Here is a 23,632-nt window from a genome sequence, read left to right on the forward strand (position 1 = left end):
CCACTGTCATCAGTTAGCAAGCCTGCTGTCATCAATGATAAGCTTTCCTCCCCAGGCTACCGGCAAGGAAAAAGGAGGACAGGTTTTTCAGCTTTATCTTAATTGTATAAAATCAAAACTTGTAAAATTAAGTCATTATTTTGCTGTCACCTTAGATGTGTGGAAAAATAACAAGCACAATGAAAATGCTCCTATTCCCAAACTAGCGGCTTGTTACATATTCAAGTACTTTTGCCTTTGACATCACCTAAAATCAGGTTAATGTGCCCTTTTCAAGGAAGGGACACTATTCAGTTGCTAAGAATGGCTGCAGAGAAATTCCTTAGAAACAGTATATGACATCATAAAAGAATGCTTTGCAGCAGCTTTCATTGTCTGCCCATTTATATTAGCCTCATCATCCATAACAAGTGTTTAAAAAGCTGAAAAGCAACCATGATGCATTAATATATTGTGTCATGATGCATAATAATTAGAACCCTTCCCCCAGCTCCACCGCTGAGTTTCTCCCAGTAAGCATTTCATTGTAAAGGCTTTGACAAACACACCATTTAGGGAGTTTCAAAGCTACAGCCATGCAATTTGTCAGCATTTATATTAACAGTAAGGAGGTTTAAAAACAAGGAAGAACAAAAGACCACACAATGCATTTCATGAATCTCCTTTTGACTAAAATAACCTATGTCTGGCAGTCAGAAAAAGTTATTAACCTGCCATTTCAGGTGGGACCAAGTCCATAAAAACAGTACAACAAGAGGCATCCTGTACTGTGGATACCAGTCAGGGTTCTTTGCCTTTGGAATATTAATCAACACAATTCCCCCTTGGGGATCATTTCATTTTCCCAAATTATAATTTTTAAAAATAGTATCCTTTATCTACAAACTACAAACAGAGCTCATTTTCCAAATGTGGATCCTTACATGTGGAAATTATCAACAGACCTGGAGGATCCCCCCAGTTTTTTTACAAGTACAGTCATACCTTGGAAGTCAAACAGCTTAGCTCCCGAAGTTTTGGCTCCTGAATGTTGCAAACCCAAAAATGACTGTTCAAGTTTGCAAATTTGGAAGCCAAATGTCCGACAGGGCTTCCACGGCTTCCGATTAGCTGCAGTAGCTTCCTGAAGCCAATCAGAAGCCGCACTTTGGTTTTGGAAGTCGAACGGACTTCGAGAAAGGATTCCGTTTGACTTCCAAGGTATGACTGTACCATGTCTTTAGGGGGAAACCGGCAGGGGGCAGTGATGACCAACCCTGGCTTCCAGTGCCAAGAAATGAGATTTCAGCTATACATTAGGAAGAACTTCCTGATAATACAACAGCAGAATAACAGTGGCACAGACTGCCTTCGAAGATGGTGGATCGGACTCTGCTTCACTGGAGGTCTTTAAGCAGATGCTGGATGGCCACCCATCAAGGATGCCTTGAGGCCCCCTACATCGGTAGGGGGAGGACTAGATGACTTTTGAGGTACCTTCCAACTATGATTTTTAATAAATTGCCTCAAGCACCGGTGAACTGGAGGTCCTGTCCAGCTTTATGATTCTGTTACACTAAGGCAGCAACTGTAATCCCATTTACCTGGGGGAAAGCCCCAGTTAATTCAATAGGACTTACTTCTGAGTAAACGTGGTTAATATTATGCCGCAAGTGCATTGTGGTTTACGCTATCAAACGGCGGGTTCCTGACAAAGCTGCCTGGTGCTCTTTAGCTCCAAATGTGTTGAGTCACTGCCACAGTCAGTTGGGTTTCTATGGAAATACTGCACAAATAATTGGCTGCTAAAGCAAGACCGTATCGCTCATGGCTGCACAAGAGCTCTTCTGCGGCTGCTACTACTCATGCAGCCAGGATTGTTAAATTCAGCTCTTGGCTCATACAAATATGTTTTCACGTTATGGCAAGCATGAGATGAACTGCTAAAAGGAAAGAGCAACATAAGGAGATCTCTGCACACATTAACCACTTGAACAGGTCTGTGCAGTTGCAGGGGCAGGAGGGCCCCACCACCACTAACTTTGCCACGCAGGCCATGAAGCTCCCCAGCCCCACTCCCTGAAATGGAGAAGAGCTCTACATGTGTAGGTGCCATTGGCCACTGTGTCCTCACCCACAACTCCCACATCATGCAGAGTCCACCAGTCTGGTGCAGTGGTAAGCGTGACTGGGCTGAGAACTGGGAGACTGGGGTTCTACTTTCTCCCAGCCAAAAAGTTCACTGGGTGACTTTGGGCTAGTGACTGTCTCTCAGCCTAACCTACCTCACGGGGATGTTGTGAGGGGGAAACGGGGGAAGGAGAACCATGAATGTCACCTTGAGGTCCATGTGCACTGGCTCCCCCTTCTCAGTTGCCCATGCTCAATGTATGGTCAGTGGGAGCTGGGGCAGCTATAGAACCATGTGGTCTCTGGGTGGAGCTAATGATGGTGCGTCTTCAGTTGTGGGGAGTCACTTCCCATGACTGACATAGGAAAGGGGAGACTGGAAATATCAGGGAACGCTCTCATTCAGTAAAATATGACAGTGGCAACATTGTGGCTAGGTAAGTAATCTTCCCAGCTCTTCCAAATATTGTTTCCTCTTGAGATACATATTCACAAATACACAAATTGCAACATCTTAAGTGACTTTGGGATAGCATCTACCAGAGACTATCCAGATAGAAAAGAAGCTTTCAAAAGTACCACTAAAAATTACATGTTTGGGCGAACATTCTGCGTTTCTTAAACGTGGTGGGAAATATACAGCAATTTGAACTCTTCTCCCCATTTCAAGGAAAAAATCTTAGAAACTGCTTTATCAGCAGTCTCACGTAGGCAATACAGATGAGTCAAATTCCAACCAAATTAAGATTCATAGTACAACGATAGGAGGCAAATTCTCCAGGTTTTCAAGAAACAAAAGCTTAAGGATGATGAGTAGAAGGCAGACTAGGGAACTCTCGGCTGATAGTTCATGCATACATATATTAACACTTGAGGACTGCGGCAAAAATACTTGTTGAACACCACTTTGATTTTGTTTTTTATGAAATCGCAGGATACAAGCATTTTTATAAATAAATATATGTGCAACAGCCACCACTTGTCAAGTAGCACCCCTAAAGCTTTCACATCATCACCTCAACCACAGTATGTTTCCATGGAAACAGTTCACCCATTCAGCTGCAAGCTGAGTAAAGAGACATTGGACCAGCGCAACATCAAATGATGGCTGTTCACATGTGAATCAGCCACAGTTCAGCCACATGTGATAACCTTTTTTAAAAAAACATCAATGAGCTGCAGCCAGAAAGTGTGTGTGCCTGTGTACTTGCACCACTCAAACTATCTTGCCTCTCCTCCCAACATGGAATTCTGCATTTTCATCTGAAGAGCCACAAATTCCCCACCCATTGAAATGGTGCTGTGCTCCATCTCTCATCAGCCCCAGCTAGCATGGCCCATACTCAGGGATGATGGGAGCTGTAGTCCGGCAGCGTCTGTAATCCAACTACATTTTATCTTCACCACTCTATGATTAAACAGAGTGCTGGGCACAGATGGGGAAGATACCAGTTCAAATCTCTACTCAGCCATGAAGTTGGCCGAGTAAGCTTCAGGAAGACATTCGCAGAGTAGTGAGGATAAAATGAAATAACCCTTTAAGTACTGTTTGGAATTTCTTGGAGGAAGTTCAGGAACAAAGTGTGATCAATAAATAATTACTGTCTTGCTGCATCCCGAGTTCTTGTGTACTACAACAGCAGTGCATCAGGTGGGACAGAAGCGAATGAATCCCGTTTTGTATGCTGCTTCTGTTCTTTTATAAGACTTGTAAAAATGGTTAAAACACCGTGTAACACTGGAACCTGCCGTATGTACTTTGAATGAGAACCCACAGAACAGTGACTATTTAAATCGCATTGCCTACAGGAGATGCAGTTCCCTATTCTTATACAAGCTGAAAGCACCTCTCTCCAAAAATGAGAAATTCAACGTACCACCTCGCTGGGTTGAACTTCTTGCGAGGACAGCGAAAACTGCAACGGGCTTTGCACATTTAAAAGTGTTATGTAAATGATGACACAATAATTTTTCCCGAAAGAGAAAAGTGAGAATAGCAAAACAAAACATCCACTTGGAGGGATCTGCCAGATCTACCAGCTGTTTGTTGTGATTTCAGAATACCACAGAAGTGACAAAAGGATTCTGGCTCTGATCCAGAACTCCTTTCAAAAATTACAACCATCAATTCCAACACGGCTAATTTGCAAATGTCTTTGATGGCATCGCTTTAGCATTCACCTCAGAAGGCCAAACATTTGCCATGTTATTTATGTGCAGAGACCTACAAGAGAAAGAGAAGGAAACCCAGAATTCAGAGGATGATGCCTTAAGTAAGCCATGCCCTCTGCAAACAAAACAAGATTCAAAATCCATCTCTGCTACCTCATGGAAACTCAAGCTTGGGAATGGAAGATCTGTTGATTTTGGTTCCCTCGGTACCTTATTCTTCCAATCATATTCTTTTTTCCACATTTCTGCAGCAATTATTTCTTTTTTTTTAAATTCTCATGAAAGTTAGCACAAATTTCTCCCAGCAGCCACCTTCCTGCCTAATGTACACATTTTGGCAAAGCAATTTCCCCTAATATAATGCAATTCTGCATGTTATTTTCATGAATAACTACATTTTTGTGCACACTTTACCCCAGTTATATGCATTTTTGTACACATTACTTGGCTGGAGAACGGCACTGAGAAGTTTGGACAAATACAGATCTTAAAGGATGACTATATTTCGGTTCCTGTATTGTTTCGCAAAGTGCATGTTCACTTTTAAATACAAACTAAATTAATTTTCTCCCCATCTCTACTCAAGACAGAATAGGTCTGTGGCTCAAATAGGTTGCCATCATTTTCCAGGCAATGTATTCCTAATATGTTACACAGTTACTGTGCAGAGAAACAAAGACATATTTGAAAAAGCTTTAGTTCCCCACTTACCCCTGAAAATGAGGAAGTGAAGAAAGGAAGGAAGCTACATTTTCAGTCATTCCCTTAACCCAAAAGTCTGAGATAAAGATAGAAAAAGTGTTCCAACAGCAAATCAGTAGGTTCAGAACTAAACTACGTTATATAATTAGAATTATCAGTTGCCGCATACCTCTCACACTTCCCTACCCCACTGTTGCAGTTTGGAGTGTCATCCTCAAAGGGGAAATGAAAGGGCAACACAAAGTGGGCACAATACTGACAGTTTGCAACAAAGAGTGATAAACTGTGATCTGGCCTCTTCAGTATGAAATGACCACACGCCGGTCAACATTTTACAAACAGAACAGTTCTACTTTCTTATGTTTAATGAAGATGGGGTTTAAAGGTTTGACAGTAAAGCAACAAAAGCAAGAGGTTTCAACTTCCACTACAACCTCCAATACAACCAACATTTTCTAGCACATTTCCTCCCATCTAAAGCAGGGCAGAGCAACCTTTCCAGCCCCAAAGGCTATTTAATGAGCATTTGTTTTGAATGGTTCATGGAAAGCTTAGAAGATGTTGCATCAAAGAACATATGTTCCCACATTTTCAACTGCATTTCCCCATCCTGATGATTTAAAAAAGTGTGATATTTTGGGGAAACTACCATTGTGTGGCCTGTATTTTCTGGGATGAAACCTAGAAACGTTCCAAACAAATTATATTTGGTGGGGGAAGAGAAGAAGGGAAACATTAGTGTCCCTTTTGCCTTGCTCTAGCTTGCTGACGCTCAGGTGCAGGGAATCAAAAGCAACCTTGGCCATCTCTTTATTCAATCTGCTACTTGTTTTTTCCTTCGGAAGCTCAAAACTCACAGAACAGTAGTTTACAAGGAAAAAGTGCAAAAAGCAACACATTTATTTAAACTGTAAAGTATAGCAGAAACATCATCATCCTTAATAACCAACTAACACTTCAAGCAGCCTACAACTGTTCGATATCATACTAAGGGGCCAATGATCATTGTGAAACATTCCTGTAGTACAGAACTAACTTAAAAAGTTAAGCACCGAAACAGTCAGTGTTTAGTCTTGGCTATTTAAAACAAGAAATGGTAGTGTTGATGTAAATCCTGAATTCCAAGTACATCATTGGCTTAATCCTCTAAACCAGGGGTTGACAACTTTGTTATCTTTATGGCTCTGCCCACTGCCCACCGCCAACTGATAGATTGCCTCCCCCTAAAAAAGAGGAGTTGTAGCTCGTATGGCAGAGCCATAACTACCAGTGTTCTGGAACAATTCGTCCATAACAAAGACTACACCATTTAAATGTTCACCATGGTCAGCTCAGATGAGAATTCCCTAAACCGTGCAGGTCTACTTAGAAGTAAGCTCCACTCTGCATAACTATACACAGGATTATTATTATTTTACATATAACAGACCCAGATAAAGTAATTTATTGACTAATGTTGTATACACACATATGGCTATAAAAGCTTTAGGGTTGTATTGATTGCTAGACATACTCAGAGTAGACCCACTGAAGTTCCAATGGGTTTGTTCTGATTTGAACTCAGTTGCATCCAACCCCCAGGCTGCACTCCTGTGGGCACTTAAAGGTAAAGGTACCCCTGAGGTCCAGTCATGGACGACTCTGGAGTTGCATGCTCATCTCGCTTTATAGGTCAAGGGATCTGGCGTTTGTCCACAGACAGCTTCCGGGTCATGTGGCCAGCATGACTAAGCCGCTTCTAGCGAACCAGAGCAGCACAGGGAAACACTGTTTACCTTCCCGCCAGAGCGGTACCTATTTATCTACTTGCACTTTGACGTGCTTTTGAACTGCTAGGTTGGCAAGAGCAGGGACCAAGCAACAGGAGCTCACCCCGTCGCGGGGATTCGAAGTGCCAACCTTCCGATCAGCAAGCCCTAGGCTCTGTGGTTTAAACCACAGTGCCACCCACGTCTCATTATGGGTACTTACATGGCACATTTGGTGGCTCCAACCAATGATAGCTATTTCACTATTAAGAAACTGTACCCATTCATAAAACAGAACATTTCCTAGTGATTTAAGAAAAATGCAGGCTGAGAAAAATAGCTAGTTTAGTTCTTCAGGATAGAATGAGCAGAGAACTGTGTAAAGGCATGAAGTATCCAGGACCCCTTTCAGCTCGGAGCTGGAAAGAAGAAGAAAAGAACAATCATGGCAGAAACAAAAGGCCTACAAACATGTCATGAGAGAAGCTACAGTGCCTTTAACATAAAAAGCAATAACTAGAGGAAATGATGGGAGGGAGGGAGGGAGGGAGGGAGGGAGAGAGCCTTCTGCATCAGGCTGCAACAGGAGCTCTTAAATGCAAGGCATTCAAGCGATGGAAAATGCATTCATTCAGAGCATTTAGCGCATAGGATTAATCGAATTATAATTTAATCATCTGATCAAACACTAATTAGCATAATGACTTGAGGGGGAAAGCTGCTAGAAAAAAGGCGAAGGAACACCTTGGGGTACCCAGAATGTTAGTGCCACATGATCATCCACAGTTACTGCTTTATTTCCCTGTTTTCTCTCTCTAACCATATCCACACACACACACACACCGCTCCCTGTTTAAAAGAAAGGAGGGGGCAGAGCTCCGTAGTGGAGACTGGCTTCAACAGAAGTCTGTCATCAGCACCGCAAACTGTTCTTTAACAGTAGTGATGTTGCCTGATTAGCTATCGCTATTTTTATAATTAAGAGAACATTAACAATCTGCTTTCCATTAAGGAAGATTTAAGGAGCAGAATGCACAAGTTTGAGCTCTGCTATTCCCTGCAATATGCAACTATCCTCAGCAATAGTATTGGTGGTTTTAAACTCAATTGCTTATAAGAAGCCTCTCCTCTGCCATTTATGTGTACCTATAATTGTCCTTAATGCACAGCAACAAATGAGGCCGCCTGAGATAGATAGATGATAGATAGATAAATAGATAGACAGACAGACAGACAGACACACACACACACACACACACACACACACACACATCGGCACATCTACCTCAACACTGTATTGTCTACAGCAGGCATGGCCAAACTTGGCCCTCCAGCTGTTTTGGGACTACAACTCCCATCATCCCTAGCTAACAGCACCAGTGGTCAGGGATGATGGGAATTGTAGTCCCAAAACAGCTGGAGGGCCAAGTTTGGCCATGCCTGGTCTACAGTGACCAGCAGTGGTTTTCCTCCAGATTCCTCAAACAGGAGTCTTCCCCCGCTCCATCTGGAGATTACTGGCGATGGAGCCTACAACTTTCTGCATGCAAAGTAGTTGCTCTGCCACTAATACATGTGGAAGAGAGGCATTCTGAGTTTCAATGTCTTTTAGGCATCAGGTATCCACCTGCAACCTTTTAAACCACTAACTTTAGCAGGGATGGAGAGAACTTCAATTTTGTTTTGCATTTCAATGAGAAACCATCCAACTCCCACTTCTCAAACCAACATATGTACTGAAAGTCATCTACCCTTTGAAATTTACAGTTGCCCAGATCTTGCAGTACAGTTCTCCAGCCAATCAATGCGTACAAAGGTACATTTATTAGAGGGAAGTGTGCACAGAAATGAACTTATTAGTGAAAATAATTCAATTCAATCATATGCAAAATGCATTCTATTAAGGAAAGTCCATGCAAAAATGTGTTTGTTAGCCAAAACAACATTCAAAAATGTGTTCATGTGGAGAAATTTGTACTAAAATGCTGATGAATTTTCATGTGGGGTGTGGGGGTGTGGGTGTGTGTAAATACAAATTACTCAGTTGGAAAGAATCAAAAACTGAGAGGAAACCAAAACAGACAGATTGGTCTATTCCCAGATTATTGCTTATTTATTGTATTTTATGGAAAATTGTAAACCACCCTGAAAAATGTTTAACTAAAGGTTGTGGGCCTTGGCAGGTGCCCAAGGATGCCAAACCTCGTTGCCAGCGCTTTGGCTATAATTAGATACTACTCACATTTAGCATTTCCTGATCATCAGGGATAAGACGGTCAGTAGGGATAATGTCCATTTAAATTAGCTAAGAATGTCATGCAATAATCCGACTGAAGTTTCAAAATAAACATTACATTTGAAATAAAAAGCAGGCAACATATCAAAACATATGCACTCTTACTCACAAGTAAGTATCACTGAACTGTGGAGATCTGCTCCTGAGGAAAAACCCATGACACTTGGCTGAAAGCTAAACTAGCTTTATAATTTATTTATTATCTACCATTTATAGGCAGCCAAATTCACTGAGAATTAAAACAAATAACACTTCCAACAAAATACAACCTATACATCACCATTGAAAAATGCAAGGTTTGGCATTAAACTCTGAACAAATGGCATTTTGAACACATAATTCCCACAAATAATTTCACCTTTGGATGTGTACAGTCACAGCAAGAGAACAGTCGCATTGATTTAAAAACCAACAAGCCACTGCCATAAAAAAGAAAAGAAAAGAAGTATACTGTATACTGTACTTTCTAGAGATTTATAAAAGTTGCCAGCATTATCTGGAACAAGTGGGAAGAATTTTGGCAGCCAAAATTACTATCCAGCATTAAAAGAAAAACAGGGTTCTGGGGGAATCATATGGTGTGACCCAAAAAGGGAATGCCTTCAAGTATATGCTGCCTGGTTTTGCTTGTATTTTTCCATTCTTGAAGAAAGGATTTCCTTTTAAAAATACTAAACAAATGTGCATGTGACATTTTATATTAGTGATATATTTCTATAGCTATACAACCGGGAGGCATGGGGAGGCGGCATGCATAAAGGCTGTGGGGAAATATTTAAAAATTATTATCTGAGTCCTTTTCCTGCAAGGTCAAACAGGATGCCTACACATACAAAAATGTACTCTATTTGCTCGCAAGTACATAGATGCTCCTACAGTCTGATGTTATGCATCTTTACTCAGAGGTAAACTGTGACTTAATTCCAGGTAAACAGGTACAGTTTTACAACTTAAAGCTGTGATCCTAAACAAGCTCATTAGAGAGCAAGTCTTACTGAACTTGAGACTTACTTCAAAGTAAGCAGGCTGAGGATTGTGCAATCAGAGAAGAGTCTTCCTTGACAAGATCCAGCATTCACTTCTCAATTCCCTGGGCGTTTTGACAAATGAGAGCTGTCACTTGTGTGGAAAACCCTTTGAAACAATACACAAAGTGCCATATTTGTTTTCCCAGTACCAATGAAGTCATTAAGTGAATAACCTACCTACACCCACACCATAACTCAACTTGCATTACTCAGGAGTAAAGATGGACAAATCTGCCAATTTGGGTTCTCCAGTCTTAAATTCAGTTCTGTAGCAATTTGCATTTTTTTTATTTTAAAAATCAGCATTTTAGTGTAAGCTTCTCATATTACAGACATTTGTATATGCAGTTTTGACTAATACACACATTTCCACGAGCAATGTCCCCTAATATAATGCATTTGTACATTATTTGCACTAATATATGCATTTTTATGCATACTTTTTATGTGCTTTTTTGTACACATTACTTGGTTGGAGAACTGCACTGCAAAATTGTGAGCAGTATGGATTTCAAAGAATGGCTGTGTTTCAATGCACACATTGTTTTGAAAAGTGTGTATTAGCTAGGTTAGCCTTTAAATGTGAACTGAATTGAATTTCTCCCCATCCCTATTCAGGAGACAAATGGCTGAATATTGTTTATTTATTTTGATCTACTTTATACGTTTATATGTTGCCCTTCAACCAAACAGCTTTGAGAGTGGTTCACAAAATCAAAACAATTAAAATTAGTAAAGTATAACATGCAAACAAAATAATGAAGACAATCAATTAAATCTGTAGATTATTATTATTATTTTTAAAAAACTTGTCTTCAAGACAAACAATTTGAATTTTGTTTTTCCCCCAAATCTTGACACTTAAAATCTTTTTTTAAACACACACACACAAGATTAAAAGATATATTAAATTATTGGATTAAAATCTGTTATATATTGATTATGAACAGCACTGAAAACAGTTTGCACTGTTTCTTCTAGCTCAGCATGATTTTTTTTTTCCAGAAAATGGCAACTACAGTAATGAAGCATATATCTTTAGTGTAGTCACAGAGTACACAGACCTTCCACAAACTGGGTTATTTTTTCAACAAATTTGTAGTCAGGTGTGCAAGACAAGATTTACCCCCAGTTTCCATTCTTGATCAATCACCAACTCAGCACTAACAAATACCAAAAAAGTGCACTGAACTCACAGTATTTTCAGACTGTAATGAAGCTACAACAGAATAAACTGCTAACAAATAATATTGTTCCTATTTTACATAGCATTCACATCTTCCAGGAAGAGAGATTTGCTATTGTATTAAAACTTACTCCCACAATGGCTTCAGTAGCCCATTTCCAAGATCATGGCAATATTCTGTTAATTTTAAAATATTTGCTTGATGGACCATCAATAAGAAACCATACCGCATGAAAACTGTAGACATGCAAGCAGCAGCCTACACCCCAAAGCTGTGTAGTAAATAATATTACAGTTCGACAGAACTTAGAATTTGGACACTGGCGCCAGACAGCAGCATCTTCCCTGTGCAATAAGTAGCCTTGAAAAGATCACATGCAGTGAAGGTAATTCTGTTGCTGCTTCTACTGTCAACATCATTAGATTAACAACCATGTGCTCAGTCTTCATTTTAGAATGATGCAGTACATGGTTCAGATGCCTGGAGTGGTATTTCATCAACCTAGCCTGATGCCCATTTGTTTTCATCTGGCTTTGTTTCTGAAATCTTAAAACAATGCATTGTGGGTATCACTAGCATTCAGCCCCAAAATATTCTGCTGCTAATCCGATTCCTAATTTAATCTCTTCTTCACAAATTATAGACAAGCCCTAGGACAGCAGGCATTTAGTATGGAGGTGACTCTCCTCAAAGCGAGCGTATTTAAAAAGGACTTTCTATAAATAGGACTGCTGGCTCAGTCTTCCTCACTGCCTTCTGAGTAAAAATAGCTTAAATAGAGAGACAGGCAAGACTCATTAATCTTTTTGGCCGCGATCCAAAGAGCCAAAAGCATAAGGGGGGGACACACTAGTGCAATTTGGTGCCTGAATGCATACACAGTCTTTACACAAGTTATGTGCACAATTAGCTTGCATGAAACTGTGTTCAGTTACAGAACACACTCTTTAGCTAGAATTTAATTTACTCCCACATATGCTACTCAGAAAAAGACGGTGACGATTTCAAAAGCTGTAATGTGCCTCTGCATGCAGTATAGGATCTATAGACCCAAGTCTTTGGTCATTCTGTCTGAGCACAACCTCAAGTTGTCTTATTTCAAGCGAATCATGTGACATTAACCAGTTTCTCAGTTCAGACAACAGAAGTCGTCCCATTGGAGGAATGAAGGTGGGTGGGGGACAACATGTTAACCCAGGGTTTGCTATGGCTCATCTGTGACATGCTTAACTACATGTTATCAGGATATTCACACAGACTCTTAGGGTGTGTTTATCTCCTTTGGGTGCAATTCTACACTCCAGATACGCCAAGCTGGATAAACAGAGGAAATGGCAGAAACACAATTCCTATAGGCCTCTTCAAACCTAGGTACGTTGGCACGGCACAACTTTGTGGATATGCCAATCCAATTCCCTGCCAGCATGTCTGGTATTTATTTATTATGGGAATTTCTGCCCTGTCCTTCCAACAGCTTCCCAAGGCAATGTCTTGCCAGCATAAGTCTTTGTGACTCACTCCTAGGTGAGTGGAGTGAACTGTCAGGCCAAAAAGCCTAGTGGGCAGATAGTAACATAGGTTGTCAAAGGTCGGCTAAAAGTGGGAAGTGGGGGCATGCAAGGGCCACACAGAAACCTATCCAGCCCTTGCTTCCTGCCATCGCTGCCACACCAGTGAGCACACAACACACTTACAAACTCTGGCAATGCTGGTAACTCAGGGTCTGAATACTACCAGTACATTGATTCCCAGCAGAAGACAGGGCTTTGGCCACACTTCGTGCCTACTTGCATTTCTCTTGACAGAGGTGGTGTTCCTTTTTGTTCTTGCTTTTCCTCCTTTAGCACACCTTTTGACCATGATTCACATTATTAATCATTTAGTCTTAAAACGCGGATGCAGACCTGAACAGATAACTAGCATTACAGTGGTACCTCTGGTTACGTACTTAATTCATTCTGGAGGTCCGTTCTTAACCTGAAACTGTTCTTAACCTGAAGCACCACTTTAGCTAATAGGGCCTCCTGCTGGCGCCGCGCCGCCGGAGCATGATTTCTGTTCTCATCCTGAAGCAAAGTTCTTAACCCGGGGTACTATTTCTGGGTTAGCGGAGTCTGTAACCTGAAGCGTATGTAACCTGAAGCATATGTAACCCAAGGTAACACTGTATATAGAACCTTTCCCAAGTGCTTTACATACTTACGGGACTAATTCCTACAATATTTGTAACCCATATCAGTATTATACGCAGTATGGCCATGACTGAGCTAAAAGATGGAAGTGGAAACTTCTAAGTAGCTCATGTTCTTAACACTACACTAATAAGAAAAGATGATCAATAATTTGATGTCCTTCCAAAATATTTAGCTTCAGTTTTTTAATTAACTTCCTTCATCTGAATCCTAAATGCATTAAGAATGTGAGAGTCAGTGTGGTGTAGTGGTTCAAGTCAGAGATAAGGACCTGGGAGACTAGGGTTCTAGTCCCACTTGGCCATGAATCTCACTGGGTCACCTTGAGCCAATCACAGTCTCTCAGCCAAACCTACCTCACAGGGTTATTGCAAGGCTAAAGGTGGGGGGGGGGCTATGTATGCCACCATGAGATCTTTAGAGTGAAGGTGGGATATAAATGAAATAAATAAATAAAATTTACATAGAAGTCAAATTGAATCCAATGGAACATGTTACACTTAAGACTGTGTGCACATTACTGTTTAATTCTGGCTCCAGTGTTCTCCCACTACAGGTCTCTGAAGCCACACATACATGACAATAGCCACAATCCATATCTATCCAGTAGGTTCTTGGGAGATCCTGCTGCTTGATGTGTTTTCCCTCAAACTGGCTTACATCAGATTTGAAAACGTAAGCCACTTTCATTTCACAGTTAAACTGAGGTGTGTACATTTGAGACAGCCATCGTGCATGTGCAGATTAGGAGTGGAGTGCGGGGTTGAAAGCACAGAGAAACCAAACAAGTCACGTGCATCAAGTGAAGACATTCTGCCCCATCTCTGGTGTACAGCAAAATGCAAATCCAAACTTGAAACGCAGCAGAGGAAAAGCCCTTGTTGCAATTTAACACTAATGCACACAAAGCCTTATAAAGGATACCAGTGCAAGAATCCTTGCCTTCATTCACTAACTTTGCAGGTGGGCAACCCAAATATTGTAAATACAGTGAGGGATTTGTAATGGATTTTAGTCAAATACAATAAATGATTGATACCTACAAATACAGGCAGGCTTCCTGTGGGCCATAACACAGAACACACAGAAGACTGTCAATGCCACTGAAACTGCTACACCAATAACTACCATGAAGGATGCAGCACTGCTTCATATAACTCCGTTCCTTTATTAGAGAAACAGTGTGCTGTTATGACTGGCATGCCACAGACCAGTGTTCACATTCCCTAACTTGATGACTTATTATTTCAAGTCAGCCTTGCAGGGTAGTTGTGCGGATAAGACAAAAAGAGCCATGTGTAGCAACTAGACTAAGGAAAGGCAGGGCGTGTAAATGTAAAAAAATAAAATACTGGGTACTTCAGGAAAAGAAACAAGGTTCCTATAACATACATTGCTTCCAGTTTAGATTTATATCCAGTGTGATGAATGTTTCACCATATTGCCCAAAATTAAACCACACTGCCAAAAAGAATATATGTAATGTACCTTAAATAGAGTTGCATTGCTTGCCACCCCCCTTTCCTTAATGCTACTTTGCCAGTTGCTGTTTCAGACTGGTTATTTATATAGCATTTCATGGGTTGAAATCTCTGGATTCCATCCTTATCCTCCTCTCTAACACAGATATCATTAGTGCAACGCCCTGCTTCCGAGAGCCTGAAGGACAAGCCATGAAGGCGGAGGGGGGGGGAATCTACGCTTCCCAAGCCTTCCCTCTCACCAGTTCCTCTGTCCTTCCCTTTGATTGGCCTTCACTGCGATTTAGAGCAATGCACATTTACATGTTTGACACAAAAGTCTTCTCTGTTGCCTTTCCCTTCCTCATTAAAAGCAGCATTCAAGCACCGACTGGGTGAAGGGAAGTGCAAAGAAAGCAGAACCATACGCTCTATTAAGCGACACACCAAATGGCAAAGTAGAGATGGGATCTGAAAAGGTGATTGTGTATTCCCCTCCACGGAGAAGCTGCTCTCCATTCCGCCTGCTGCTCGGAGGACGTGTTCCCAGTCTTGTGTGGTTTGCTGCCCACTAGTGTCCTACAGCACAGGCTCACAGGCAGCGTAATGGCACACTGCCTCATTATGTCTCTGGCGAAACCCATCAAAAAAGGTCTGGGGGCACATTAAAGTGCCTTGTGATTGGACCACCACTCAATACGCAGAAGAATAGTTTCTTTGAAATGCATCTGGCTTCCTAATTAATGGAAATGTCATGCCTGTCAGCTGTGGTCAGCCACTGCTAGGAAGGAATGTGTTTTTATTATGGCAGGTCAGTGTGGATCAGAGGAACTGGTTTCCCCACACAGATAGCACTGACCACATAATCCTCTTACTATCTACGCCTTATGAAGCGGCTACTCGTATCAGTATCTGTATATGTGTGCCAATTATTTCAATGATATTTGGAGAAGCTTGGGTATCTCAAAATGCCCCTTTTCTATTTGCTACTGCAAGCCTAGAAACAACCTTTGCCACAGAACAGCTCTCACTGCAGGGGAACTCTGAGCACGTACAAGGCTTGGGTGTGGTGCTCCCCTCGATATTCAACAGCCAGGGCTGCCTGCGTGCAGCCTTTGCACAAAAAAGCTTGGCACAAAAATCCAAGGGATGTCCACCAGTTGTTTGGGAAGAGGAGCAAGGGCTGGCTGAATTCAGGCTCTTCTCCCCACCCTCCTGCTTGTCCATCAAACAGCTGATCAGCAGAGATCTTAATATTTTTTTGAATAAGCTCCATTCAGTCCCTGCAGCTCCATGGATGCTCCTTTGGATTGTGTGACTGGTGCCCTCATTTAATTTATTGTGCCATCTTTTCCTCCTCTACTTTGGCTCCTCCCCCCTGATTGCAATATTCTAATATGGCAACATTTTTTTTGAACACAACCAGTCAGTAAAAGATAGACAGGTGCAGATACAGACTCATGCATTATAGATACCTAGTGGTCTATTTTCTTTTAACGGAAATCTATTTTTAGCAGTACCTCTACTTTATCGGTTACATCCTAGTTTTTTCCATTGATTTTTTTATTTTAAAAAACCAAGCATCAATGGACCTTAGTCACATGCATGTGGCAAAAAAAAAGGCAGCAAGTTAGATTAGCATGCATTGTACAGAGAAATATTAGCAGGTTTTACCAATCATAAAAAGCTCTAGAGTTTCTAAAATTAAATTTCCAAATTTTAAAAATGCAAGTACCTCAAGGTCAATTTTAAAATACGCATTTTTCATCCACAAAGGCCCAGCGTTAACTGCAAACACACACACACACACACACACCCCACACATTTTCTTCACTTAATAAATAGTCATTTCTAGAACACCTTGGCATAGCAGGCAAAAGTTGAAGTTGTAAAGGCTGCTTTGAAAAGGCTGTAGATGCATGACTCTTATTAGCGTCATGGGGATCGACACAACTGCTCTGAAAATGTGCATCCAAGATTAACAGCACATTTTGTCTGTGTTTTAAAAAATCAAATTAAGAGCTGAACTAGAAATAATAAATGAGAAAGACTTCACTCAAGAAGAACTATTCATTTCTCCATTGCAATGTAGCAATGTTAATTATGGAGCTTCCTTTTGAATGTACCCAATCCATCTACTATTTAATACAATGGACAGCAATTTTGGTATTGTAACATGGTAGGCCTAAGCCTACACATATATATTTTAGGGTAGCAAAATGCAGATTTGGGACCAGCAATTTTTTTTAAAATGTACAATTTTAGGTAAAATATAAATCATAACTAATACTGTCACTAGCCTTCCATGTCACACTTATTTTACTCTAGTGTGAACTGAAACATGGACACAAATTCTATAACCTTCAATGCCTGCAGCTGCTTTAAGGTTCATAGCATTATTGTTTCTGGGGAAGTTCTAAAAGAAGGAAATTATTAACAATGTGTTAAAAGTCAAATGAGTGACTTTTCATCACACAACCAGGAACACTGCCACAAAATAATCAATTCTGAGATAAGCCCATGCAAATTGGTTTTAAAAAATAAAATTCTTCTTTCAGTGACGTATATGATCATAGCAGGAATAAACTACCCAATTAATTTAAAACTTCAATCACAGTGAATAATCCAACATTTATTATCACGGAAGTGTGAGGTCTCAATAATATTGCACTCTTTTTAGACACATTCCTAACAGCTCCCTCATAATACAAGTTTATTTCATGTACTGCTACATATTACCTTTAAAGAAGCTTTATAGAAATATATGTATTCTGATTACTAGTTTATGTATTCATTCCTGCATATTCAGATGAAAAAAGCCATGAATTTCAATCAATGTTTAAAGAAAATTAACTTAAATGTCTTAGACATTTCTACTACTTTAAGATACAGAATTGTGCATAAGGGATGTAATTTGTATTTTATGCACAGTTCTTGTCCCACTTATTTATATTTGTATGTGCACACATACTTTGATATACTTATACTTTGGTACAATTCATGCACCTCATAAATTAAGGAATTTTAAAAGGTAAATCTCCAATCTGTTTTCTTCTTTAGTTGCAGAGCAAAATTATGATACAATCTCTAAATAATTATACAGGTATGTATGGATTGAAAAGGACACTCATCCACTTTCACCCTCTAAGCTTACCTCTACCATAACATTATTAATTTTTCTTTGTGGACTGCTATTACATTATCTACAAAAACATCTTTATTATGTGGCTATGGGTGCAATGCATTAAGACATTAACATATCTACCCCCCCCCTCAAACTTGGTCATACAATGCAATTTAAATCCAATTGATGTGAGTTCTCTTACAATGCTATCATAGGCTCACAGAGTCTTGGTTAAAAATAGACTTTCATTGTTATTTCCTTTCTAAATGAGTATTCTGAAAGGTCTCCTCCTATAAAAGTCACTAAAGCTAAAACTATTTTATATTTCTAAACAAGGGGAGGAGAGAAATCTTAATGACAGAACTTGTTGCAATCACCATTAATGCTAAGACAATTTCCAGAGTTTTGTCCTAATCATTTTATATTGCAAAGGCTGCCAAAATGTCAAAATATTTAGGACCAGTCCAGTCATCTCATTACTCGTATTTTATGTTGCATTCCTTCATGGCTTAATTTCAAGTTCAGTCTGCCTGTCCACATTCTAAAGGATGCCTTGCCTGCCAGTGTATTTTTCCATCCATGCTATAGCTGAAAAGACCTGAAGGCACTCTCATCCAACATTCAGTCCTCAGCCTCTGCTTGGAGCTTCAATTATTTGTATCTTCCAGGAAAATCTCTCACTTTTCCCCTCTACAATTCTCTCCCTCATTCATTCTCACCAGCAACAATTTTCTATTCTGTCTGCTTTGCCTATTTTGGAAATCGTGTGCTTAATCTTTCCATTTTAACTGTCAGCATATTAATGTGTTTTAAGAAGAGCTGTGCTCTCAAATTTGAAAAATGGGCATGCCATAGAACAGGAGCATCCAGCAGCAGCAGCACTCTGCATGGCATTATTTCTATTTCACCTCCTTCAAAGCCTTAACGTCACTTAAGGTTTTTGGTATTGACTGTGATTTTTCCCCCCTTAAAAGTAATGCGATAGTAGGATAAGGAAACCTGTGCATCCACAGAAGCACTTTGTCTAGGCTTTAAAAAAATGCATGACTTCTGATCAAATGCACAGGAAAAACATTATGAAGAAACAGCAGCTTTGCAGAAACATAAAGCTCATTCTTTTGCCTTTCTACTGTTACTTCACTTCTATAACTTTGAAATTGATTGAAAGACTCCCTAGCCTTTTTTTTAGGTGACGTAATGCTTATCAGTGCATATTTTTACATAAATGAGGGTGGTGAGTGCACAGCAAACCCCGTTCCCAACGTCTGATGAGGCAGCGGAACGTTGAAATACTAGTTCAAAAGGTATAATGGAGCACAGAAAGTGATGCGGCTTCTCAAAATTAACAGAAAAGAAGAGAAAAGCATTCCCCACACTGAGCCTTCCAGAAGCTTGCGGTGCGTGCCCTTCATACGGATAAATGCCCTGTAGGGTACAATCCTGCATCCGTTAACACGGCCGAAAGGGCGCAGTTTTCTTCGTTTCATCAACCATGGCTCGATACTGAACGAGGCAGATATATAGCGCTCAGGATCACTTGCCTAGGTGAGCTCCTTGGCAGCCATTCGGGGGCGATGTGCTGCCCGCCGCGCCCCACCTGCTGCAGGATGCTGGGGCGAGGCACCCCCGGCGGCGGCTGCTGCAGCCCCCCAGCCCTGCCTTCCTCCGGGCTCCCCCCGCCGCCGCCCCCCTTCCCGCGCCGCTCACCATTCAGGACGCTCTGGAGCAAGACGGCGGCCAGCATCCACATGCCCCTGCTCCTCGCCAGCCTGGCCGCGACGGGCTCGCTCGCCTCTCTCTCGGCCGCCTCTCCCGCGGCCAGCGGGCCAAGCAGCAGCTCCGTCCAGCTCCGGGGGCCGCTCCCAGGAGGAAGGAGGGCGAGGGCGGCCAAGAGGCGCCGCCGCCGCCGCCGCTGCCCGCTGCTCTCCTTCAGCGCCTCGCCCCGCTGCTCCCACCGGCGGCCAGCTCAGGTGCGCCCGGCGCAGCCCCGCCACGCGCCCGCCGCCACCGCCGCAGCTTCGCCCCAGCAGGTCCACAGGTGGAAGAAGGAGCACGACGCAGCCCGGCAGCAGCAGCAGCAGCAGCGCAAGGACAGCAGCAGCAGCAGCCCACCCTGCCCGGTCATATCCGGCCCGGGCTCCGCAGGACGAAGGCAGGCAGGCAGGCAGGCAGGCAGGCTCCGACGCGCGCCCCGCTTCAGCCACCGCTGCCACAGCCAGGCAGCGAGCAGGCAGGCAGGCGCATCTTCGCTCTCCTCCCGCTGCAATCGCACTGATCCCTCGCCTAACCTTGGCTGCCTCCGAGCGGAGCGCACGAAAGGGTTAAGCCTCTCGCCAGCCAGCCAGCCAGCCGGCCGCCTCCCTCCGCCGCAGCCCTCGCTGGGCTGCTCTTAAAGCGGCGGCCCCAGGGCAGCCGAGACGCAGCCAGGGAGGGAGAAGGTGCTAGAACCGTCGATGGCCGCTCTCGACTTTGCCCATGCCTCCCGCAACAGTACCTGCTTTCTTAAGCGCAACTAACGGATTGACAAGGGGGTGGCGGCTCCGCAAGCCCATACGACGTTTTTCACAAAGCAGATCGAGTTGTGTTTCTAACCCTTACATCTCAGTGAAATAAGAGAAAAGAAAAGCAATTTACTTCCAACTATGTGAGCTGCAGAGGTTTTGGCCCTGGTCTCTATTAATAAGCAGGGGAGGGGGAATGAAGACTCCTGTTTTCTGATGCAAAGGGCAGGCCCACTCTGAATTTAGATTGAAACATTAGTTTTATATTTCTGCGTAGTTTGGTTTTTTTTTATCCTCCCAATGGCGTCTGCATGAATGAGATTCTACAAGGCTGCAAAAAAAAATATATTAAAAAAAAATGAAGAAGAAGGGAGAAAACCACACACGTGCCCAGAGTGACACACACGCACAAGTACAGACTCTCGGCTTCATTTTCAAGATGGCTACCATGACAACATCCAGACTGGCCTATTAAAGTGAAAACTGAAGGCAAGGGGATTTTACAGGCCTCTCCTCTGACCTCTACTGCGGTTCTTTGAAATATTAAAGGAAAACGTCGCACATAGGCTTCTGCAGTGCTTAGGTAGAGGCTTGAATGCCTCAACAAAAGTAGCAGCTCAGGACCGAGAATTAAAGAGTGGTTGAAGTCAGCATTTCAATCCAATCTTTGGGAACAAATGCTCAGGCCTTCATATCATATGCAGATCTTCAGACAATTAATCTGGCCAGCAGACAACCAAGACTAAAAACTGAGCCCCCTCTTTGCAACTTGTTTTGGGTTAATTTCAACTGACCAGAACAAAAGCACATTTTATACCGAGTACGCATTAACCAAAACCAACTAGTTTCTCCACTGTCAATTTGCTAAAGGTTTGAAAACTTCATACATTTGCATGTGCTGACAGGCTAGCAGAAGTGTTAGCTTTTGTTTTCGGAAATCTAGCACCCTGCTTCTCTCCTTTATGAAGGAAAATGGCTGCTGTTTATTTATTTATTTTAAATATTTACAGACTGTGTGCACCTAAAAACACAGCAAGGCAGTATACAATGTAACATTACAGTTTTAATAAGCATCAGGACATATCGGTTGGTAAAAAGAAATTCATGTTTCAAAGCCCTGTCTGAACAACTTTTCAGGCAGGGATGATTCCTGCCAGACCTACTGGCAGGGGGTTCCACAGGGCAGGATCTGCCGCACTATAGGCTAGGTCTCTAATAAAGGCCAACGGAACATTGGGGACATGGAGAACCACCAGAAGTGCCCCAGCAGAACCTCAACGATTGAGATGGTGCATAAGAAATCAGACAGTCCTTAAGGTACTTTAGTCCCAAGTTGTGTAGGGCTTTGTGAATTGTACTACAGTCACCTAATGCCACAGTGACTCAGAGCATGCATAGAGTGTGTTTTCTCTTATATGGGAAGTAGCATGTTTAACTAAACCAGGGCTTACTGGGACAGTGCAAATGCTCACCCTCACTTTGCTCCTCTGCAGTCCTTTTAACACAGTGTAGCAACTAAGCCAAACTTTGGCATAGTGTGTTGTCCAAACCCAGGATAATGGTTAAGATGTCTCCTCCTTAACCATAACCTGTAACCATAGGACAGTATTCAGCTATAGATTGTGGTTGAGGTAGAGTGACCTTCCAGTCCAAGGTTTGGATGACGTGCTAAGCCAAACTCTGGCTTAGCTGCCATGCTGTGCTAGGAGGAGTGCAGAGGAACAAAGCAGGTACAAGCTCCTCTCCAGGAGCCATTATGTTCACACAGCCCCAATAAGCCATAGTTCGGCTTCCTGTGACATGCAAACCAAGTCAAGGTGAGAGCCATCTTCAAACATTTGGCGGGCTGCACCACAGAGATGCTTTGTTTTCTGTTGGTCCAGAGAATAGCACCCAGACAGTACAAGGGAAATGATTCTGACTGAACATTAGGAAGAATTTCCTGTTGGTAACAAGCTGTTTGGCAGGGGCACAAACTGCCCTCGGAAGGTGGAAGACTCTCCCTGAGTAGACATTTGTAATTAGAACCTAGATGTCCACATATCAGGCATGGTGTAATAGTGATTTTCCTGCATCAGGTTGGATTAGATTGACCATGAAGACAATTTCCAACTCTGTGGATTATATTCAGTGTTAGCTCTACTCAGAGTAGAACCATTGACATTAATAGACATGGCTAATTTAATTTCACTAATTTTAATGGGTCTGCTCTCAATAAAGCCAATAGGTTCCAACCCTATGAATCTAGAGTGATTTTTTAATCAACAGTCTCAGATATCAGACATTTGCAATTATCCCACCTGGGGAGAGGAACGGGTTTTAATTTCCTGGAACACAAGTGGAAGGAATGAAGTTTATACCCATTCCTGAGATCCCCATAAGAATTTCTCACTGGAAAGGGTGCTACCGGTTTCCCTTCACTTGTTATTTTCCACAAGGCCTCACCAAACAGTGGCATTCATTCATTCATTCATTCATTTACTATATTATCCCTCAAGGTACTGCAAGCTACATACATGTATTATCTGTGGCTCTTGAAGGGCCAAGTGGTAAAGACTGATCACATGCAATGGATGGACAAATCCATTCCTACCTGGGAGGCCCCACACTAAAAGTATGACAGTTTTGCTAAAATGCTTAATAGTACTGGAAGTGGTGCCAGAACTATTTGATTAACAGCTTCAGTTAGATTGTCCCTTTATAACAATATTAAGCTGAATCATCCAGTTACTTTAGGCTGCTGTCCAGAACAGTTTGCATCTATAAGTTCTGTTGAAATCAGTGCAGACAAAGTTTGCATAAATGTATTTCATAATAGGTGGAGAAGACACCTTTGGACACATTGACTAGCATATCAGCAGAAGCATTCAGCCCTCCTCAATATCACTTCAGTGCAGAGGCGTACCTAAGCTACCTTGCACCCTTGGCAAGAAACTGTACTGGTGCCCACCCACCCACTCCTACATTTTGGTAGATTAGCCACCTGCTAAAGGTGCAGGAAAACTTGGCAACTCTAGCGAATAATGATTTATATAGAGATTTTCTAGTGAAGGGAACAGGGCATGGATGCTCTGTGTGATCACTACAGCTTCTGTTCCATAGTCACACCCGCA

At 42.0% G+C, this 23,632-nt stretch overlaps 1 protein-coding gene across 1 annotated transcript in view; it reads right to left on the minus strand.

Annotated features, from left to right (window-relative positions):
- Positions 1-20,601, minus strand: part of DSCAM (DS cell adhesion molecule) — a 317,397-nt gene extending 296,796 nt beyond the window's left edge. The window contains exon 1 of the mRNA XM_083438762.1: positions 19,726-20,601. Coding sequence (XP_083294888.1) covers positions 19,726-19,768 — 43 coding nt within the window. The 5' untranslated portion in view covers positions 19,769-20,601. The remainder of the gene's footprint in view (positions 1-19,725) is intronic.
- Between the last annotated feature and the right edge of the window lie 3,031 nt (positions 20,602-23,632).

Source organism: Podarcis tiliguerta (assembly GCF_965153285.1).
Source record: "Podarcis tiliguerta genome assembly, chromosome: 4".
Taxonomy (NCBI): domain Eukaryota; kingdom Metazoa; phylum Chordata; class Lepidosauria; order Squamata; family Lacertidae; genus Podarcis; species Podarcis tiliguerta.